Source organism: Sitophilus oryzae, unplaced genomic scaffold (genome assembly GCF_002938485.1).
Source record: "Sitophilus oryzae breed Bouriz unplaced genomic scaffold, Soryzae_2.0 scaffold_857_pilon_pilon, whole genome shotgun sequence".
In the NCBI taxonomy this organism is placed as follows: domain Eukaryota; kingdom Metazoa; phylum Arthropoda; class Insecta; order Coleoptera; family Curculionidae; genus Sitophilus; species Sitophilus oryzae.
In genome coordinates this window covers 4,462,417-4,482,544 of record NW_022147480.1, presented here as the reverse complement: position 1 = coordinate 4,482,544, position 20,128 = coordinate 4,462,417, and the positions used below count along the sequence as shown (strand labels likewise).

The window sequence follows — 20,128 nt, the reverse complement described above, 5'->3', positions numbered from 1 at the left end:
ATGCTTGGAAATTAGTCGATTATGCAACAACACACCACAAAATATTTTTAATATAGCAGCTACATGTTTATTACGAAATATCTAGTAATCTCTAACATTTTTAAAAAATCCGAAAGGCGCATAATTTTTATTTTATAAAACTGCAATTCTTTGTCGTGTCAAAAATAAAAAATGAATTTTAATAATATATATTTCTTTTAATAAATCCAAATATTTCAGTATCATGTATAAGGTATATCGAAAGGCCAATCGAAAGGGTGAAATCTTGACACTAAAAATATTATAAGATACATGAGTTATAATTGCGAAAATAGCTTTTATTTATTATTAAGAAACGTGGAAAATTGTTGGCAGACATTTTTCTACTCGCTAAAATTCCGACAGACAACGCGAAAGAGGCATGAAATGTTAAACATTATTAAAAAATGAAATTTGAAGAATGAAAAAAATTATGGCATATTTGCATGCCGATTGGTGAAATGTCATATTTATTTATTTTAAAAGCCGTATGCAAAAGGGCAGACAAAAAGATCGTGGCTCAATCGGCTGCAGACAGTTATCAAAAGCGCGATATTACTCTAGCGCTTTATTCAGGGAACGCTGGCCGTCTCATCCATTCAAGTATAGATAAATCATATAATATACGATTATATTATAAATATATATTTTTTTATTATTTCAATAACGATTTTTTTGCCTGCCCTTTTGCATACGGCTTTTTAAATTCTTCTTCTTCCTGTGCCTTGTGCTTAGCCGCACGTTGGCGATTGTCTGTACTCTTCATACAATGTGTAGAGTGCCGTTTTCGGCTCTTCGAAATATGGTGGCTGCGTCGCTGATGACCAATCCCGTATGTTTCTTAGCCAGGAATGTTGTTTTCTTCCTGGGTCTCGCCGTCCCTCTATTTTTCCTTGTAGAATCAGCTTAGGAATGTAATATTTGTCTCCTCTAAGGATATGGCCGAGGTATGAAACTTTCCTTTCTTTAACTATATTAAGCATTTCTCGTTCATAGCCTGCAGTTCTTAAAACTTCTTCGTTGGTTGCATGTGCGGTCCATGGCACACGTAAGAGTCTCCGGAGAGTCCACATTTCGAAAGCCTCGATGCGGTTCAGGGTTCTAGCCTTGAGTGACCAGGTTTCTGCGCCGTATAGTAAGATGGGCCATATGTAGCATTTCACTACCCGTAGTCTAAGTGTTAGCGGGAGACTGCGTGCTAATAGGAAGTTTTTAAGTTTAAAAAATGTTGACTTTGCATAATTCGTTCTAAGTTTAACTTCCTCATCGCAGTCCCATCGTTCATTGATCATGGCACCCAGATATTTAAATCGTGGAACTCGCTCTATAATATTTCCATCCACGGTCATTGCGGTGTTGATTGTAGGCTGGCGTCCTATTACCATAAGTTTGGTCTTGGCAGCGTTGATTTTAAGACCGAAATTATTTCCCATGTCCCCTATCTTATTTATTATTTGCTGGAGATCCTCTATAGTTCGTGCTAGTATTGCCGTATCATCTGCATATCTTATATTGTTAATTGGAACTCCGTTAATCTTAATTCCTCCACTTTCTCCTTCCAGGGCCATTTGAAATATTTAATATATATACTTTTTAAATTAATTAACAATAAACATGACATTCCACCAACCGACATGCATGTATGCGATGATTTTCTTTTGTCAAAATTCTATGCCTTTTTCGCGTCGTCTGCCGGCATTTCAGCCACGAGAAAAATGTCTGTCAACAATTTTACACGTTTCCTAATAATAAATAAAAGCTATTTGGCAATTATAACTCGTGTACCTTATAATATTTTTAGTGTCAAAATTTCACCCTTTCGATTGGCCGCTCCCGCTTTAAGCCCCGGGATCGCGCTGGCAGACATGACTATTTCACAATGGCTACACAAAAGGATACTTCACACAAAAAATTAGCCATGTAACGATGATAAGGTTTTTTATGTAGCCAGCTCTTGGTCTATTTGTTACTTAGACGTAAATTATTGTTAATAGGTATTCTAAAAATGTCTCTATTTGGAAACGATTCTTTAAGTGCAATTGAAGAAAAAGTTGCCGAAAGTAAGCCGAAAAACACTATAATTAATCACCAGTATGTATGGAAACAGTTTATGGACTTTATAAAAGATAGAAACAAAATTTTGGATGCGAACATCTCAATCTCGGCACTGGCCAATATTTTGACCGATTGGGCATTTAATATGAAAAGGAAAAACGGCCAAGACTATAAGGGTTTTACGGTATAAACTATTTGGAATGTAACAGCCAAGCTATTAATGGAAAAATACCAAAAAGAATATAATATTAAATTTAATCCGTTTACTAACACCGAACTGAAAATATCCCCGGAGGCAAAAAGTGCCAAAAGGAAGGAATTGCAGATGGACCCTCTAAAAAGAAAAGAAAGCTCTAAGGCATTCAAATACCAAGAATTCAAATTAATGGTACGATATTGTAATGAAGAATGTCCCGATGGTTTGCAAAAAAAAATATTTTTTGCATTATCCTACGAATTGGCATGGCGAGGAGGAGGGGGAGGAAAATGTTTTGTTTCCTATTTTAAAGATGCTATTGATATAATATAGTATAACCCACCAGTCGCATTGAATACAACTCGATATTCGATAAAACCACTCAAGGAGGAGATAAACCTTGTGCTCCGTCAAAATGGCTGGTCATAAATATAGAGGTTAACCGGATATATCTCCAGTAAGGCTATTCAAAAAATTTATAGAAAAAAGATTTTTTTTTAATTCTGCATCTTCAAGTACCGCAACGCAATCTAAACATAATAATTTTTATAACTGTGTTTTTCACTGCAATTCTTCATGCAATTTTTAATTTCTAATATTATAAGTTCTGTTTCATTTTATAGCTTCAATTTTAAATATACTTTTTTTAATATGTTCAAATAAATGTTTTTTAATAATCTATGTATTTTCACTTGTATTTTCATGTTTTTTATTTAAAAAACATGAAATCGTTTTATGTTTCTCGTGCATCAAAATTAACCTGATAATTTTTCATTTAAGCATGTGGTTAATAAAAAACAGCATTCGTTTATATTCATATTTTGGAAGAGCCAATAGACAACATGCTTTCATGAAAAATTATCGGTAATTTTGATGCACCTGGGTAATTACTTCCGAAAATTTTTGATTTATCTCGGTCGTAAGGTCTGAGACATTTCTTCGAGTGTAGGATTGCTACAGGTGCTACAATGCTACAAGTTATGAATGCACTCTTGCAGGTTCTTGAGTTCTACTTAGGTATTAACCCTTTATAGTTTGATGGTCGCTAAATCGACCACTTTGATTTAACCAAGTAAACAGTTGCGCAGAAGTGTATTATCGCCCAGTTTGTCTGCTATGCTTATTTCTATGCGCGTCTTGGCCATTTAATCAACCATATCTATACGTTCGCCGAATTAACGCGAAAATTTTACGTAAGTGGTTGAATATTCGACCAGAAAGCATTGGTGACACTGAGTCCGTTGTGTATCATTTTGTCATTGTTTTTAGCTGTATTTTTTCCCGTGTTTACTGTATGTAGGCCATATTCATCATCATCATTTTCAGCTTATTCAACCATTTCCAATTATGGTGTAGCCTCCCTCACATATTTAGATACTGTAGTTGGGCTCATTGGCTGTCTATTGTTGGCTATGCGGACGCAAGTTATCCTTGCCAATTTTCTAATATCATGATCCCATCTCGAGTTTGGTCTTGCTCTAGGTCCCTTGATTCCTCGTGGGTACCATGCTATAATTTTTGTGGTCCATCTGATGTCCGTCCTTCTTGCCAGGTATCCTGTCCATTTCCACTTGAGACATTTGATTCTGTGGATGACATCTATTACCTGGGTCTTTTGTCGTATCCACTCTATCCTTTTACGGTCTCTCTTGGTTATTCTCAACATATTTCGTTCCATTGAGCGTTGTGCGACCTGCTGTCCATTTTAAGTGTCCAGGTTTCTCTTCTGGTGTCCAGGTTTCTCTTCTCAGAATGTTCTCTTCTGGTGGGTAGGCGATACTATTTATAAAATATTTAGTATTTATCCTTGTAATACAAAAATATTACATAAAAATGCCCACTCAAGCTACAAAATAAAATAAAAGTAAAGCTTCATTCAGAACCTTCCAATTAGTGGTTTCAATTACACTTTATACTTTTTAGTTTACGATCATTCACAATGTCTAAAAAACACAATTAAAATTAATAAAATATCCTAGCAACAGCTTGCGGTAGTCTGTTGTATCCATAGAGAAAGCATAATATTTAAGGTGGCTACACACACTACTGCAAGCTTGACAAGTATGCATGAACAATCTTTTTGTACAAGCCATGCATAATTTACCTTCGCCGCCACACGGTACATGCATGCTTGAACAAGTCCGAAGAAAAAGAAGGAATTCCGCGAAAAAGAAGAAGGAATCCTGAAGGCATTTATCTCTTTAATAATGGCATCCTTATCGGCTTGGCTGTCAATTAATCTATACTTATTAAGTAAAATGTTGTATGCTGCATCCTTCTTCACTCTATCATGATATTCTGGTGATTTAATTCGCCAAAGATACTGCTGTTTTTCGTATGCGCGAATAAAATCTTCCAATAATCCTGAACTGCTCCTTTTCAGATCGCTAGACATGATGGCGACGGGACGTACATGTCATTTACGATCACAGACTGAACTAATTGTTTGTACAAGCTGAATACATGTGGTACACACGTACCGTTTCGCTTGCGTAAGCATGGCTTGTCCAAGCTTGCATGATTCAAATTCAATCAATCACCAAGGGGCTTGCTCAATTAAAATGCTTGCGCAAATTTTCCCTACAGACGCTACAGTTTGCTTGTACAAAAAGATTGTTCATGCATGCTCGTCAAGCCTGCAGTAGTGTGTGTAGCCACCTTTAGCTATAAAAGCTTATTAGCTTATAAAACAATAAATTTTGATTTCTAACCAAAATTTTTCTTGACGGAAGATAATCAAAGGCCAAAATTACATTCCTCGCAAATTTGAAGTATAATCGTCGAAAAGTCAAAAGTTTGTTAACTTTTTCGACTAATTGAAATTTACTACGACTAATTATGACGTTATGAATGCTTACATTGAGAATAGGTGACCAAACTTCTACGCTAATTGAAACCACTAATTTATTACACTAATTGGGAGGTTCTGAATGAAGCTTCTTCTTCTTCGGGGTCCATCTCCTAATGGAGGTTGGAAATCATCATGGCAATTCTAACTTTGTTAACGGCTGCTCTGAATAACTGGTTTGAAGCCATTCTGCCCTTTATCTTTCCTTCTATTATGTTCTGCAGCAGGGCATATTTAGGTCCTCTCATTATGTGTTCAAAGTACTCGATTTTTCCCTTTTTAAGAGTGTTAATCACCTCTTCGTCCTCTTCTGAATTCTGCGTCGCAGTTCTACATTTGTAACCTTGTCAGTCCATGCAATCCTCAGCATACGCCGATAACACCATCCTTCGAATGCCTCAAGCTTCTCCATTTCGGCCTTTTTAAGTGTCCAAGCCTCTGAACCATAGAGTAGAGTTGCAAATATGTAACCCCTTAGCATTCTTAATCTAAGCTTTAAGTTGTTGTCTCCACTGCAGAGACATTTTTTGAGTTTTACAAAGGCTGCTCTGGCTATTTCTATTCGAGCTTTTATTTCTGCTGATTGATCCAAGTTTTCGGTCAACCAACTGCCTAGATATTTGTATTTTTGTTCTCTCTCCATAGGTGTATCATCTATTAGAAGATTGGCTTGGACATCTTCTCTCTTAGTGATTATCATAAATTTAGTTTTTTAGGGTTCATTTTCAGGCCATAGACTCTACACGTGTTGGTTAGTCTTTGTAGAAGTGTTTGCATACTCTCCACGTTGTCTGCTATAAGGACGGTATCGTCCGCGAACCGCATATTATTTAAGACCTGCCCATTAATAGTGATGCCCTCCTTTCTACTAGTCAAGGCCTCCAGAAAAATTGATTCGCTATATATATTAAACAATAGCGGAGAAAGTATACTTTTGTGGAATGAAACTTAATAGGTAATAATTGTCGTCTAAGTATTTTCTATCTGTGACGTTTATTTCCACCACAGTTTTAGTGCACCAAATTTACAACATGCTTTCATGAAAAATTATCGGTAATTTTGATGCACTTTGGTAATTACTTCCGAAAATTTTTGATTTATCTCGGTCGTAAGGTCTGAGACATTTCTTCGAGTGTAGGAATGCTACAGGTGCTACAATGCTACAAGTTATGAATGCACTCTTGCAGGTTCTTGAGTTCTACTTAGGTATTAACCCTTTATAGTTTGATGGTCGCTAAATCGACCACTTTGATTTAACCAAGTAAACAGTTGCGCAGGCTGTCAATTAATCTATACTTATTAAGTAAAATGTTGTATGCTGCATCCTTCTTCACCCTATCATGATATTCTGGTGATTTAATTCTCCAAAGACACTGCTGATTTTCGTATGCGCGAATAAAATCTTCCAATAATCCTGAACTGCTCCTTTTCAGATCACTAGACATGATGGCGATGGGAGGTACATGTCATTTACGATCACAGACTGAACTAATTGTTTGTACAAGCTGAATACATGTGGTACACACGTACCGTTTCGCTTGCGTAAGCATGGCTTGTCCAAGCTTGCATGATTCAAATTCAATCAATCATCAAGGGGCTTGCTCAATTAAAATGCTTGCGCAAATTTTCCCTACAGACGCTACAGTTTGCTTGTACAAAAAGATTGTTCATGCATGCTCGTCAAGCTTGCAGTAGTGTGTGTAGCCATCTTTAGCTTATAAAACAATAAACTTTTGATTTCTAACCAAAATTTTTCTTGACGGAAGATAATCAAAGGCCAAAATTACATTCCTCGCAAATTTGAAGTATAATCGTGGAAAAGTCAAAAGTTTGTTAACTTTTTCGACTAATTGAAATTTACTACGACTAATTATGACGTTATGAATGCTTACATTGAGAATAGGTGACCAAACTTCTACGCTAATTGAAACCACTAATTTATTACACTAATTGGGAGGTTCTGAATGAAGCTTCTTCTTCTTCGGGGTCCATCTCCTAATGGAGGTTGGAAATCATCATGGCAATTCTAACTTTGTTAACGGCTGCTCTGAATAACTGGTTTGAAGCCATTCCAAACCATTCTCTCAAATTCTTGAGCCATGATGTTCTTCTTCTTCCTTGGCTCCTTCTGCCCTTTATCTTTCCTTCTATTATGTTCTGCAGCAGGGCATATTTAGGTCCTCTCATTATGTGTTCAAAGTACTCAATTTTTCTCTTTTTAAGAGTGTTAATCACCTCTTCGTCCTTCTGAATTCTGCGTCGCAGTTCTACATTTGTAACCTTGTCAGTCCATGCAATCCTCAGCATACGCCGATAACAGCATCATTCGAATACCTCAAGCTTCTCCATTTCGGCCTTTTTAAGTGTCCAAGCCTCTGAACCATAGAGTAGAGTTGCAAATATGTAACCCCTTAGCATTCTTAATCTAAGCTTTAAGTTGTTGTCTCCACTGCAGAGACATTTTTTGAGTTTTACAAAGGCTGCTCTGGCTATTTCTATTCGAGCTTTTATTTCTGCTGATTGATCCAAGTTTTCGGTCAACCAACTGCCTAGATATTTGTATTTTTGTTCTCTCTCCATAGGTGTATCATCTATTAGAACATTGGCTTGGACATCTTCTCTCTTAGTGATTATCATAAATTTAGTTTTTTAGGGTTCATTTTCAGGCCATAGACTCTACACGTGTTGGTTAGTCTTTGTAGAAGTGTTTGCAGACTCTCCACGTTGTCTGCTATAAGGACGGTATCGTCCGCGAACCGCATATTATTTAAGACCTGCCCATTAATAGTGATGCCCTCCTTTCTACTAGTCAAGGCCTCCAGAAAAATTGATTCGCTATATATATTAAACAATAGCGGAGAAAGTATACTTTTGTGGAATGAAACTTAATAGGTAATAATTGTCGTCTAAGTATTTTCTATCTGTGACGTTTATTTCCACCACAGTTTTAGTGCACCAAATTTACGGCTTGGATGATATTTTCTAAAGTCGTTAACATATTATATGTATATTTTCGTTCATAGGATGCGGGTATCTTAAAAAACAAAATTTTATTTACAGATATGGGCTTATTTTGGAGTAGACCTCCTACGACCCCAAAGAAATTAAAAAAAATTGATGGGCGCACAGTAAATGTTGATCATGCCATGCGAAAGATCGATGTGGGTCAACATCTACCTATAAAAGGTACGAGCAGAAGATGTGCTCATTGTAGTACTTCAAAGAAAAGCAAACGATCACAAATGATGTGCCAAAAATGTGATGTGGCTCTATGTTTGGAATGCTTTGCACCATTTCATATTCTGTAAATCACAGTAGTTCGTATTAAAATCGTATGATACGTTTGTGTTTTCGAAATATGTTTGTATTTTTTTGAAGGTTTTATTGCAAATAAAAATGTATTATAACAATTTTTGTTTTCTATATGGTTGATATTTTAACCAGATACATATACCGGGTGCGTCTTAACCTCTATAACTTTTTTATTTCTTCAGATAAAAAAACGAGATTTGGTATGTTAGTATATGAAATAAATTAGAAGTGGTTGACGTATTCAATTGTTTTCGGTCACTTCCTGTTTCACCGGAAATAACTATAATTTTTGATTTTTAAATGTTTTTTTTTTAAATAAATATATGCCTTTATTGTCAAAAAATTTTACAATTTGTAGACAAAGATAAAGTAAACAAACAAAAGAGAATACAAAACAAGTATACAAATTACATTATCAGTCTTATTGTTTAAAATAAACATTTATAAATGTTTACAATGTCAAAGAATAAAAAAATAAAAATAATATTCAAAAATGTTTAGTAAGTTTATAGTAAATATAGTAATAGCAAATATTAGACCAGTATTTACAAGATCAAATTCGATTATAAAAAATATAAGTTATTTACGGCGTAGAAAGCCTTGCCTAGTATATAAATAAGATTTCAATGCTTTGCGAAATGAAGAAAATGATGTTATGGATTTGATTTCAAATGGCAGGTGATTGTGCATTTTTCGAGTTGTATAATATGAACTTTTAACTAGCTCTGAGCGTGGGGTAGGTAGATAACGATCTTGCTCCGCGTTCTTTTCTTCTCTAATACATGCTTACGTATTAGGCAAACGGATTTAAATATAAATAAGGAAGAAAGAGTTAATGTTTTTTGTTTAGTTACTATCTTTAACAGTCTATAAAGTGTGTTAGATCAAGTGAATATTATAGATAATTGTTTGGTAATTTAGTTGAAATGTTAGAAAAGTTTTGTTAGATTTGCAACTTTAGGAATAGATAAAGTAGGTAGGGTATAAAATCGTGTTTTATTATTTATTACTTCCTGATTTTCAATAAATTACTGTATTGTTGGTATTTTAGTAATCAAAACGGAATATCCGCAGCTCTCTGAGATTTTTCGCAATGTAATTTTCGAAGGGAATCAATGCCCAGTTTGTGGAAAACAGTTCAAAAGAAAGGACCATGTCCAGAGACACTACCTCGAAATGCATTTATCCAAAGAAAATCGTTATGGATTCCCTTGCAAGCTGTGCAAGAAGCTTTTCAAAAGGAAATACCTCATGGAAAACCACGAGAAAATATGCTTGGGAGTGGAAAAGGGTATTAAATGTTTCAAATGTGACCATATGTTCCATACCAAAGGAAAATGGATACATCACTTGAAGAAAGCACATGCTTTTGACATGGTTTCCATGTGATGTCTGCTTTTTTTATTTATTTTTTTGTAGTTTTTTTGCTATATTTTTTCTTTCTTGATCTGTTTATTTTTGTAAGCTTATTTATTATCTAACGCATACCTTTGTTGAATCTATTTCACAAAAACTGTGTAAAAGGACTCGAAAATATTTGTCAGAGATTTTAAAATATTTATTTTAAAATTTTTGTAAATTATTATGATTTTTTTTTGCTAATGTGTGAAAAATTTGGACCTTAAATATATCAAGTTTGGTCATATACATATATTGTGTTCTATACCAAAAACTAATGAATACATTTTTAAATACAGCCCATAATTCGACGTGATTACCATGTAATCGGATTGTATTCTTATTTATTTATTTTTCCAATTTTGTACTTTTGTTAGTTTTAGGTTTTTCTCCTTTAATTTATTTTTGCTTAGCTTTTAGTGTTATTTTATTCAATTAAGTACTTTTTATCTGTTTTCTCCAAGACTGGTTCGTAAAAATTATTTGGTTAAAACAATTTTAGTTACCATATTTTTTTAGCTGATTTTTTTTCACAAAAATGTACAGTTTTTATTGAAACTTTTGTTTTTATTGAAACTTTTATCTAAAACTGCAAAAATTTTATTATATAGCTACAATAAACCAAATAATATATTATTATTTCTACATAATGAAGGATAATTTTTCTAAAATTCAGTTACTGTTAAAAATAATTTAAATTTTAGACAAAGTCCTAAAATTTTCATAATTATACAATTTTTAATGGTACTTATTTAAAAGATACGATACATGAATAATTTGTCCTTTATATTCTTAAGTGTGTGATTTGTTTTACTATTTATTTTATAGAATTAAGGTAGACTTAGATTAGTTAAGTGTCTTAGAGCCAAGAAGGTGCCTTGACTGACCTCAGAAGACTCATATTTACGTATACCTGACAAAATGTATTTTTATATTTTTGGAATAAAGAATTTTTTGAGTGTGATTTAAGATTTTTTTGATCAAAAGAGACTCTATGTTTCTCTATGTAAATGATGTTGTTAATACAAAAGGTTTAAAGAGTACAAATTTAGACGAAACATTTTTTGGTGATGATGCTGGGAAAAAACTCATTTTATTTTTTTTTAATTGGCTTCATTATTAAATATGTATTTATTATTTTATAATACTATACGATCAAAACATTTATGATCAAGTAGGTAGGTAACTTCATTACTCTATTTAGAATTGTTTTTACTTTGTTGCATTTTAACCAAATACAACGTTACAATATCTTAATTACTTAGTTAGAGTTTTTCACGAGTTGACTTATAAATTGTTTTAGGCTACAAAGCATTACATTGCTTCACGTGTATTCGCTGTGGAAGGGCCTATAAAAATCAAACGTCACTAAGTAGACATGTTCATCATGAATGCGGCATGTCACCCAAGTTTTCTTGCCCCTGTTGCAACAGGACATTTCACAGAAAAGACAGATTTAAATCACATTTGCGAGTACACGCATTACAAGGAATAAGACTACGTGGATATCAAGATTGTTTGTAGTTGTAATTAGTGGCAATTATATCATTTTTTTTTGTAATGTTTGTCATTACAATCAAATGAAACGTCATGTGACTGCGTAAATAATAATATCAACCTGATGGGGCATTTAATGTAAAACTAAGCTGTTTTATAGTTTCTCAATTCAAATTTTGAAATTAGTTATTACTAATTTTCAACTCGAGAAATTGTATTTTTTACCTAATTTTGAATTTTACCAAAAATATGTTTATTTTTACGTTTACTTAAACCAAAGGATAAATCAATCACAGAAGGCTTTAATTTGTTTATTACTTTTTTTAACAGTTTTAATTAAGTTTATAGTAAATGAGAACCAAAGACAAAATATTTATTACCTTAAGAAATACCACCTATGATAGTGACATTTTTATATCTTATTTATATACAGGGTCCGGCAATAGTGCGTCGGGCATCTGTAGCTCCTAGAATAAAAAACTTGAGAATTTTGTTTAAGTGCAAACCTAAAGTATGTACCAGGATGTATTTCAGGAAAATATTTTAACTTCTATAGGGTGGCTCAAAAAAGTGTGAGTGGACCTGGATGATTTTTTTTAAATGGAACACCCTGTATATTATTGCATTTTGGCTTCCTTTCAGATCACGTTACATAACCCTCAGATATGAATGAATATATTTCGATAGTTTCAGAGATATTATTAAAAATAAATCAAAATATATATTTTTCAGCCCTTCTGAAAAAAAATTATTAAAAATACAAGAACTTTTCTGAAATCAAAACTACATTAGGTATTTACATTAGATGGTCTGTTCTTACTTTGCTATAAATATGAAAATCTTAAATTATACAGGATGTTCAAATTCTACGCCAAACTTACTAAAATATAAAATAATTTTTCTTCGTTTTTTAAATGGAACACCCTGTATATTATTTTTCAATAGACGGAGAATTAAAAATGAACATTTTTTGTATTTAGAGTATTTCAAAATTTTGAACGGTTTCGCAGATATTTGCGGTTTTATATTTCATATGGCATTTTCCACAGTAAATTTTTATCAAAGCCAACCAATGATTTTTCTCTGATATTTTACCATTGAAAGCGCCATATGAAATAATAACTGCGTGTATTTGCGAAATCGTTAAGAATTTTGAAATACTCTAAATACAAAAAATGTTCATTTTTTTACTCTCCATCTAATAAAAAAATAATAAACAGGGTGTTCCATTTAAAAAAAAACAAAGAAAAAAATATTTTATATTTTAGAAAGTTTGGCGTAGAATATTGAACATCCTGTATGATTTACGATTATCATATTTATAGCAAAGTGAGAACAGACCATCTAATGTAAATACCTAATATAGTTTTGATTTCAGGACAGTTTTTGTATTTTTAATTAAATTTTTTTAAGAAGGGCTGAAAAATATATATTTTTGATTTATTTTTTAATATCTCTGAAACTATCGAAATATATTTATTCATATCTTAGGGTTATGTAAAGTGATCTGAAAGGAAGCCAAAAATGCAATAATATACAGGGTGTTCCATTTAAAAAAATCATCCAGGTCCACTCACACTTTTTTGAGCCACCCAATAGAAGTTAAAATATTTTCCCGAAATACATCCTGGTACATACTTTAGGTCTGCACTTAAACAAAATTCTCAAGTTTTTTATTCTAGGAGCTACAGATACCCGACGCACTATTGCCGGACCCTGTAGATATAAGGTATGCCCCAGGATTGTCTTTACAAGAGGGAAAACTGTATTAAAAATTAATTCTTCAAATTTTTTGCTTGTTCTAAAATGATTAATCTCGTTTATACTTTTTTTGTTTTAGAGAAACTTAAAAAAAAACATGAAAATATGCTTAAGGTAGGGTTGCCAACCGTCCTCTATTCCAGAGGACAGTCCGCTTTTTGATCCCACTGCTCTCTTTTCTCTGACGTATTGAAAAAGTCTTTTTTACATACCAAACTCAAAATATAAAAATCTGTGTCTTTCGCTACTCCCACTCGTTTGTACAGAAAAGAAAATGAACAAATCCAAAAATTTGTGGAAGCGATAAACACGTTTTACTATTTTATGTAAAGTTTTGTTGAAAATGGTTTGTTTTATTTTAACAAATTTTGAGTATAAATATTTTTAAAAAAGTAAAAGGTACATTCAGGCTGAGAGCGTCGAGCGTCGCGTTTGCGTCGCGTCCGTGTGTCGAAATGGAATCAATTCACTTAACTTAAATTAGACCGTTTAGGCAGACAGCGTCGCGTTTGGCGTTGCGCTAGCGTCCGGTGAGCGTCGGGATTCGAGTTCAACGGGGCGGACACGACGCTCGACGCCCTCAGCCTGAATGTACCTTAAGAAAGACCATCAATCGCATGGCGTTTACATAACGTTTTGGTAAATTTTAGAGATTTGGGCGAGGTTTCAAAAAATGTTTGAAGCGTGTGCTTCTTTTTTACCCTCTCGTCCTCTATTTTTTTATTTTGAAAGTTGGCAACCCTAGCTTAGTCAAGTCCTAAAAATCAGAAGGCTCTATGGCAATTTAATTTCGATTTCATTCTTTGATAGATGGTTATTATTTTGATTAATCTATACTAATATAAAATCCTGAAGTGACTGACTCACTGATTAATCACGATCCTGCTCAAACCACTCAATGTAAGAAGCTCAATTTTGGCATACATGTTGATCCTAGGGTGTAGAGGTTCGATAAGAAGGGATTTTTCGAAATTCCAGTTCCAAGGGGGTGAAACCACAACTCAAATATTACAATATTTTTTTTATTTAAAAACTGGTGAGTTTTTCGGAAAACCTCTTAAACACGTATATTTTATTTTGTTGTTTTACATATTTTAAGATTTTTTAAAAATTTATACAGGGTGTTTCATAAAATATGACCATTGAGTAACCAGGATTCTGCTTAAACTGCTTGACGTTTAAAGCTGATTTTTGCCAAACAGATTGACTGTGGAGTGTAGAGGTTCGATAAGGGGGGGTTTCTCGAATCTTAAATTCCAAGAGGGTGAAAACGCCCCTCAAATATTACAATATTTGTTATTTAAAAAACGGTTAGTCTTTCGGGAAAACGCTTGGACACGCATAATTTATTTTGTTTTTTTACATATTTTGAAATTTTTTAAAAAATCGTACAGGGTGTTCCAAAAATTTGAGTAATTTCTTAACCACGATTCTGCTTAAACTGCTGGACGTAAAAAGCTTATTTTTGGCAAATGGATTTTTCGAAAGTCAAATTCCAAGGAGATGAAACTACCCCTCAAATATTACCAAGTTATATAATAATATCGCCATATTGTTTTTTCTCATGCTGACATAAATGTGAGAAAATTTTATCCAGTTTGTATGTTAATGGCAATTCTTGCTTTGCTTTATCATCACCATTACAAATGATTAATTCAACGCGAACGAAGTCGCGGGTACACGCTAGTGTCATATATTTTGCCGTTGTTGAAGTATCACAGTTTCCGATAACTATTGCCACTCTTTTCGTAGCACTGAACTAAATAAATTTTGTGCTTTAACTTTTTAAAATAGCAAAAAATATGACGTTAATTAAAATTCTATCAATTACAATCTGTCAAACAATGAAAATGAAATTGTATTATCATAGAAACGCGTTTTGATTTTTGGGACTTAAAAATCATATCGCGTTAAAAAATTCAATTATATTTTCATGGTTTTTCCAATTTTTTCTAAAACGGTATGGAAATTTGAAAAAGTATAAACGGATTTATGAAGAATGCTTTTTTTCTTAAAATGTCAATAGGTAATGAAAGAGTAATTTCCTCTTGTAAAGACAATCCGGGAACATACTGTATTTATGTTCTAAAAGATTTTTATAATTAAAATGTAGTGTTGATATTTGTTCATTTCTTAAATATGAATTCAAAAAATTTAGTTACTATGTGAAGGAAAATCGATTATAACAAAATTATATTAGCAATTTTTCAATTTAATCGATGTGTTTTCTGCATGAGAACAATTTTATAGCATTATTTATATATTAGTTACCTATTGTTATTTTTCTGTGTGGAGAATAACATAAATATCTAGTCTACTTAACTAAAGAATAATTCAATTATGTTAATAAAATGTGTTCGAATTTTAATTAAAGTGTTTTTTATTCTTAACTCTTGTAGGGGGTTCTGGACTTTTAAATATAATTTATGGTACTAAGTAAATGTGTCTCATATTGAAATCACGGTCGATGTAGCTGCCAGCTGGTAATAGTCACTTGTTTTTGAGTCTTCTGCGCTTGTTCTCGTGAATATTCCAAGAATCAGAACTGTGCTACCTCTAAGATCTAACAACTATAAGTATAATCAAAAACTAGTAACACAAAATAAGTTTATTTATATCAATACTCCGACATTACAATTCTCAATCATAGGTTAATAACTCGACTGTCAACCAGGGTTGCCAACTCTCGAAGTTTCTTGTTCACGCGAGCGGTTTATGGTTACTCAACACATTGCCACAAGAACGACAGTCTCTAATGTTTTATTAAACAAAGTTTCAATGGAGCTTAGAACCCGAGTTTTTATCTATACTAATATATAAAATCTTTAAGTGACTGATTAATCACGATCCTGCTCAAACCACTCAACGTAAGAAGCTGAATTTTGGCATACAGGTTGATTCTAGGGTGTAGAGGTTCGATAAGAAGGGACTTTTCAAAATTTCAGTTCCAAAGGGGTGAAATATTTTTTATTTAAAAAACGGTCAAGTTTCCGAAAAAAACGCTTAAACACGTATATTTTATTTTGTTTTTTACATATTTTAAGATGTTTTAAAAATGTATACAGGGTGTTTCGAAAAATCTGGTCATTGATTAATCACGGTCCTGCTTAAAGGGCTTGACGATAAAAGCTGATTTAACGGATTGAAACGGATTGACTTTAGGGTGTAGAGCTTCGATAAGAAGGCATTTTTCAAAACTCGAATTCTGAGGGGGTGAAACCACCCCTCAAATATTAGAATATTTTTTATTTGAAAACCGGTGAGTTTTTCGGAAAAACTATTAAATACGTATATTTTATTTCGTTGTTTTACATATTTTAAGATTTTTTAAAAATTTATACAGGGTGTTTCATAAAATATGGTCATTGAGTAATCACGATTCTGCTTAAACTGTTTGACGTTTAAAGCGGTTTTTTGGCAAACGGATTGACTGTGGGGTGTAGAGGTTCGATAAGGAGGGGTTTCTCGAATCTCAAATTCCAAGTGGGCGAAAACGCCCCTCAAATATTACAATATTTGTTATTTAAAAAACGGTTAGTCTTTCGGGAAAACGCTTGGACACGCATAATTTATTTTGTTTTTTTTTAAAAATCATACAGGGTGTTCCAAAAAGTTGGGTAATTGATTAACTACGATTCTGCTTAAACCGTTTGACGTAAAAAACTTATTTTTGGCAAACGGGTTTTTTGAAAGTCAAATTCCAACGAGATGAAACTACCCCTCAAATATTACCAAGTTATATAATAATATCGCCATATTGTTTTTTTTTCATGCTGACATAAATATGAGAAAATTTTATCCAGTTTGTATGTTAATGGAAATTCTTGCTTTGCTTTATCATCACCATTACAAATGATTAATTCGACGCGAACGAAGTCGCGGGTACACGCTAGTATAAGATAAGCGAATATATCTACAGTTCATACCAAAAAATATTATAATATTATTTTTATTAACATTTTTTTTATTGTATATTTAAAGCCACGCATTTCAGGCCCAATGTTTATAGGAAGTGTTTTCCATATTTTTTGATGAGAAATCACTCCATGAAATCTAGCTGTGCATTTTTTTAACACCCTGTATAGTATTGATCTCCTGATGATGCTTACATGGTGATAGAAATATGCTTTCTTCAGTGTCAACCTTAAAATAATGAATTTTAGTATATTGTGGCATATTTTTCTTTAACTACTACGACTAGAAAGTATTATATACTATTCTACTTTGTTCAAAAACTGTGTAAATTTAGCATTTTTTTAAGTTTATGGCTTGCTTAATTTATTACTATTTTTTCTGAAATCTATGTATATTACTATATGTTACAACAGAAACTAACTCTATGGTTAAGGTATGTGAATAACACTAAACACTGTACACAGTGACCGAAAAAAAACGACACACATGGTAGATTTTAATTGTATTTTAGGTAGGAGGTGTTTTATCACCACAGACCAAGAAATTATCGGTCAAGTGATCGACCTGGTCCATAACGGAGCCTCAATAAGGAAAGCAGCATCAAAATTGAACATCTCCAAAAGTTCGGTGCACACGATCTTGAAAAAATACAGGGCCAACGTGGGGGTGCATTTTCTGAATTTGGAACAAGATTCCGGGTCACTATTGTCGAAGGGCGATGACGATGAGGATAGTTTGGACACCAAACCGTTTTTTAGTATAAAAACTTCATGGAACTGACATAGGATGATAGTTAGAGTGTAATGGGCCGTCCACGTGTGCATTAGGGTTTCTGTTATTTCCCAAGTTGATTTTTTTTGCTGCCGCCCCCTGGGAGAATATGTCTTTGTCGAAGCTGTAGGTTCATTTGCTTTGGAGATAAAAAATCAATTGCAAAAGGTCAGAAAATCCCACGTTATTTAAATGATAAAAGTATCATGATTCCGGCACGGTTTAAATTAAAAATTAAGAGCTTGTTTACGTTGGATAAATTTTTTTTAGAGCATAAACTAAAATTTCAGAGGGCGGCAGCAGAAATAAAATCAACTTGAGAAATAACGGAGACCCTAATGTACATATTTTGCTTTACTTAAAACTTACACTTAACAGTAAGTAAACATAAAAAGCTAATCATGTTTATGACTTCTATATAAATTTCTTGTAATTCTATATAAATTTGTTCTGTGTAAATTTTTTTGTGAGCAGTGTATTTCATCCAAGTACTTGCCCTTTAACCGTATCAACTAGGCTTTAAGCAAGTTGCATTCGTGTGGACGGCTCATTGAACTAATATTGTTATTAAACTGATATTGTTGAAATGTTAATAGTTAATAATGTTAACAAAAGTATTTTTTTTTTAATGAAGTTGAGAAATATGTTAGTGTTAAAGAATTCACATATATTTTATTTATAATATATTTGTTATTTTTTTAAGTAGTTTTTCTAACTATAGCGTATGATTAGTGGTTATTATCTCAGAAAAATAAGTAAACCTAGAGTGTTAAAGGAAATTAAAATTTAGTTGAGTGTTGGTTTTCAGTGATACTTTAAAATAATGTCTATGTGATGTTGTAATAAGTACAAAAAAAACTTGGGTATTTATATATCGAGGAACCTCCAAGTTTACTTATTTCTATGAGACTGTTAGATTGTAATTTAATAATTTGATTTCGGTCCAAAGAGAATTAAAACAAATACTTTTATTTAATTTTATTTTTATTTTTTATTATAATTTTTGTTCAGAAGTGGGATAATTAGTATTAAAATATGGATAGTTATTTTATATTGTTAGTTCACAACCTTTATTGTTTTTTTTACATATTTTTAGGTCCGTTTGATTGTAAATACTGTTCGAAGATATATAGTGTTAGAAGATCGTTATGGAGGCACGAAAAGTACGAATGTAAACAACTTCAGAAACCATTTGCCTGTGTTGTTCCACACTGTAACTTTCGGACTGCTAGAAAATATGTTTTGAGTAACCATATGAGGCTTAAACACAATATGTTATAACCTATTTGACATAATATATCTAAAACATCACCGCCAGTTCAAAAAAAATGAAGCCAAAGTCATTTCTATCAAAAAAATATAGAGAAGAGTTTGAATTTTAAAGTTAGTGATTAGTACAATTATTATGGATATTCTATTGTATTGTAAACCTATGATTTGATCATTGTCAAATATTATGGGGTTTATAATGTCGATTCCAGTCTCTAAAGCATGAATATATGGATACCATTATATTCCTTCTTTAATCTTTTTATTAAAAGCTTTTGATCGTCTTCTAGCAATGTCTAGGTATAGTTGCGGTTGAATTAAGCTGTCAAAATCTGTACTTAACTCATTTTTCGACATAGAGACAGAGATTAACTTTTTTTATGAATGAGAATGTATTACAAAGTTACCTAGTTCAATACTTAAAAGTTTTTATTTTTCTTAATATATTTGCAGCAATTTAATGTCCTTATTGTTTAATATTTTTTAGGGTACACTTGTTACAAATGTGGAAAAGTATACAAAAACAAGCCGTCGTTCATAAAACACGTGAACGTGTTCTGTGGTTTGGAACCGAAATTTTTCTGCAAATTTCCCGGCTGTGGATACAAGAGTCATATGAAGAGCAATCTGAAGAGACACACTTATTCACTGCACTATTCTTCAATGTTGAAGACTGAACCATCTTTTTAGAGAGACAAGGGACATGCTCTTCAGAGAGAGTAGGCTTACCTCTTGCATGTACTGGATGTCCTAGATTCGAAATTGATCATTGGAATATTGGAAATTATAAGAGAAGTATTTTAATGTTGGACAAAAAATTGTTTAGATTAATCATAATTTGACCTTCTTCGAATCTGTTGTTTTTCGACGTTTCTGTTGTTGTTGCTTCCGACAGTAAACCCTTGAATTTTGAACATCCTGTATTTGTTCTGTATGCCATGTAGCACTATTTGAGTGGTTGTATTTAAGCGTGTTACAACTTCAATAATAATGAGCGATAATCGATCTAGGTTAGGACAGAACATCAAAAACAACGTTATATTAAATTTATAATATGTGTATACTATATTTGTGTAGCTCTTAGAATA

General features: G+C 32.6%; 1 protein-coding gene across 1 annotated transcript; it reads left to right on the top strand.

Annotated features, from left to right (window-relative positions):
• The first annotated feature begins 2,023 nt into the window (after positions 1–2,023).
• Positions 2,024–19,730, top strand: LOC115889852 (zinc finger protein 836-like). Its single transcript, XM_030909928.1, has 7 exons — positions 2,024–2,078; positions 2,283–2,492; positions 8,178–8,303; positions 9,481–9,720; positions 17,512–17,757; positions 18,868–18,984; positions 19,528–19,730. The coding sequence occupies exons 1-7, from the start codon at positions 2,024–2,026 to the stop codon at positions 19,728–19,730; spliced, it is 1,197 nt and encodes a 398-aa protein (XP_030765788.1).
• The last annotated feature ends 398 nt before the right edge of the window (positions 19,731–20,128 follow it).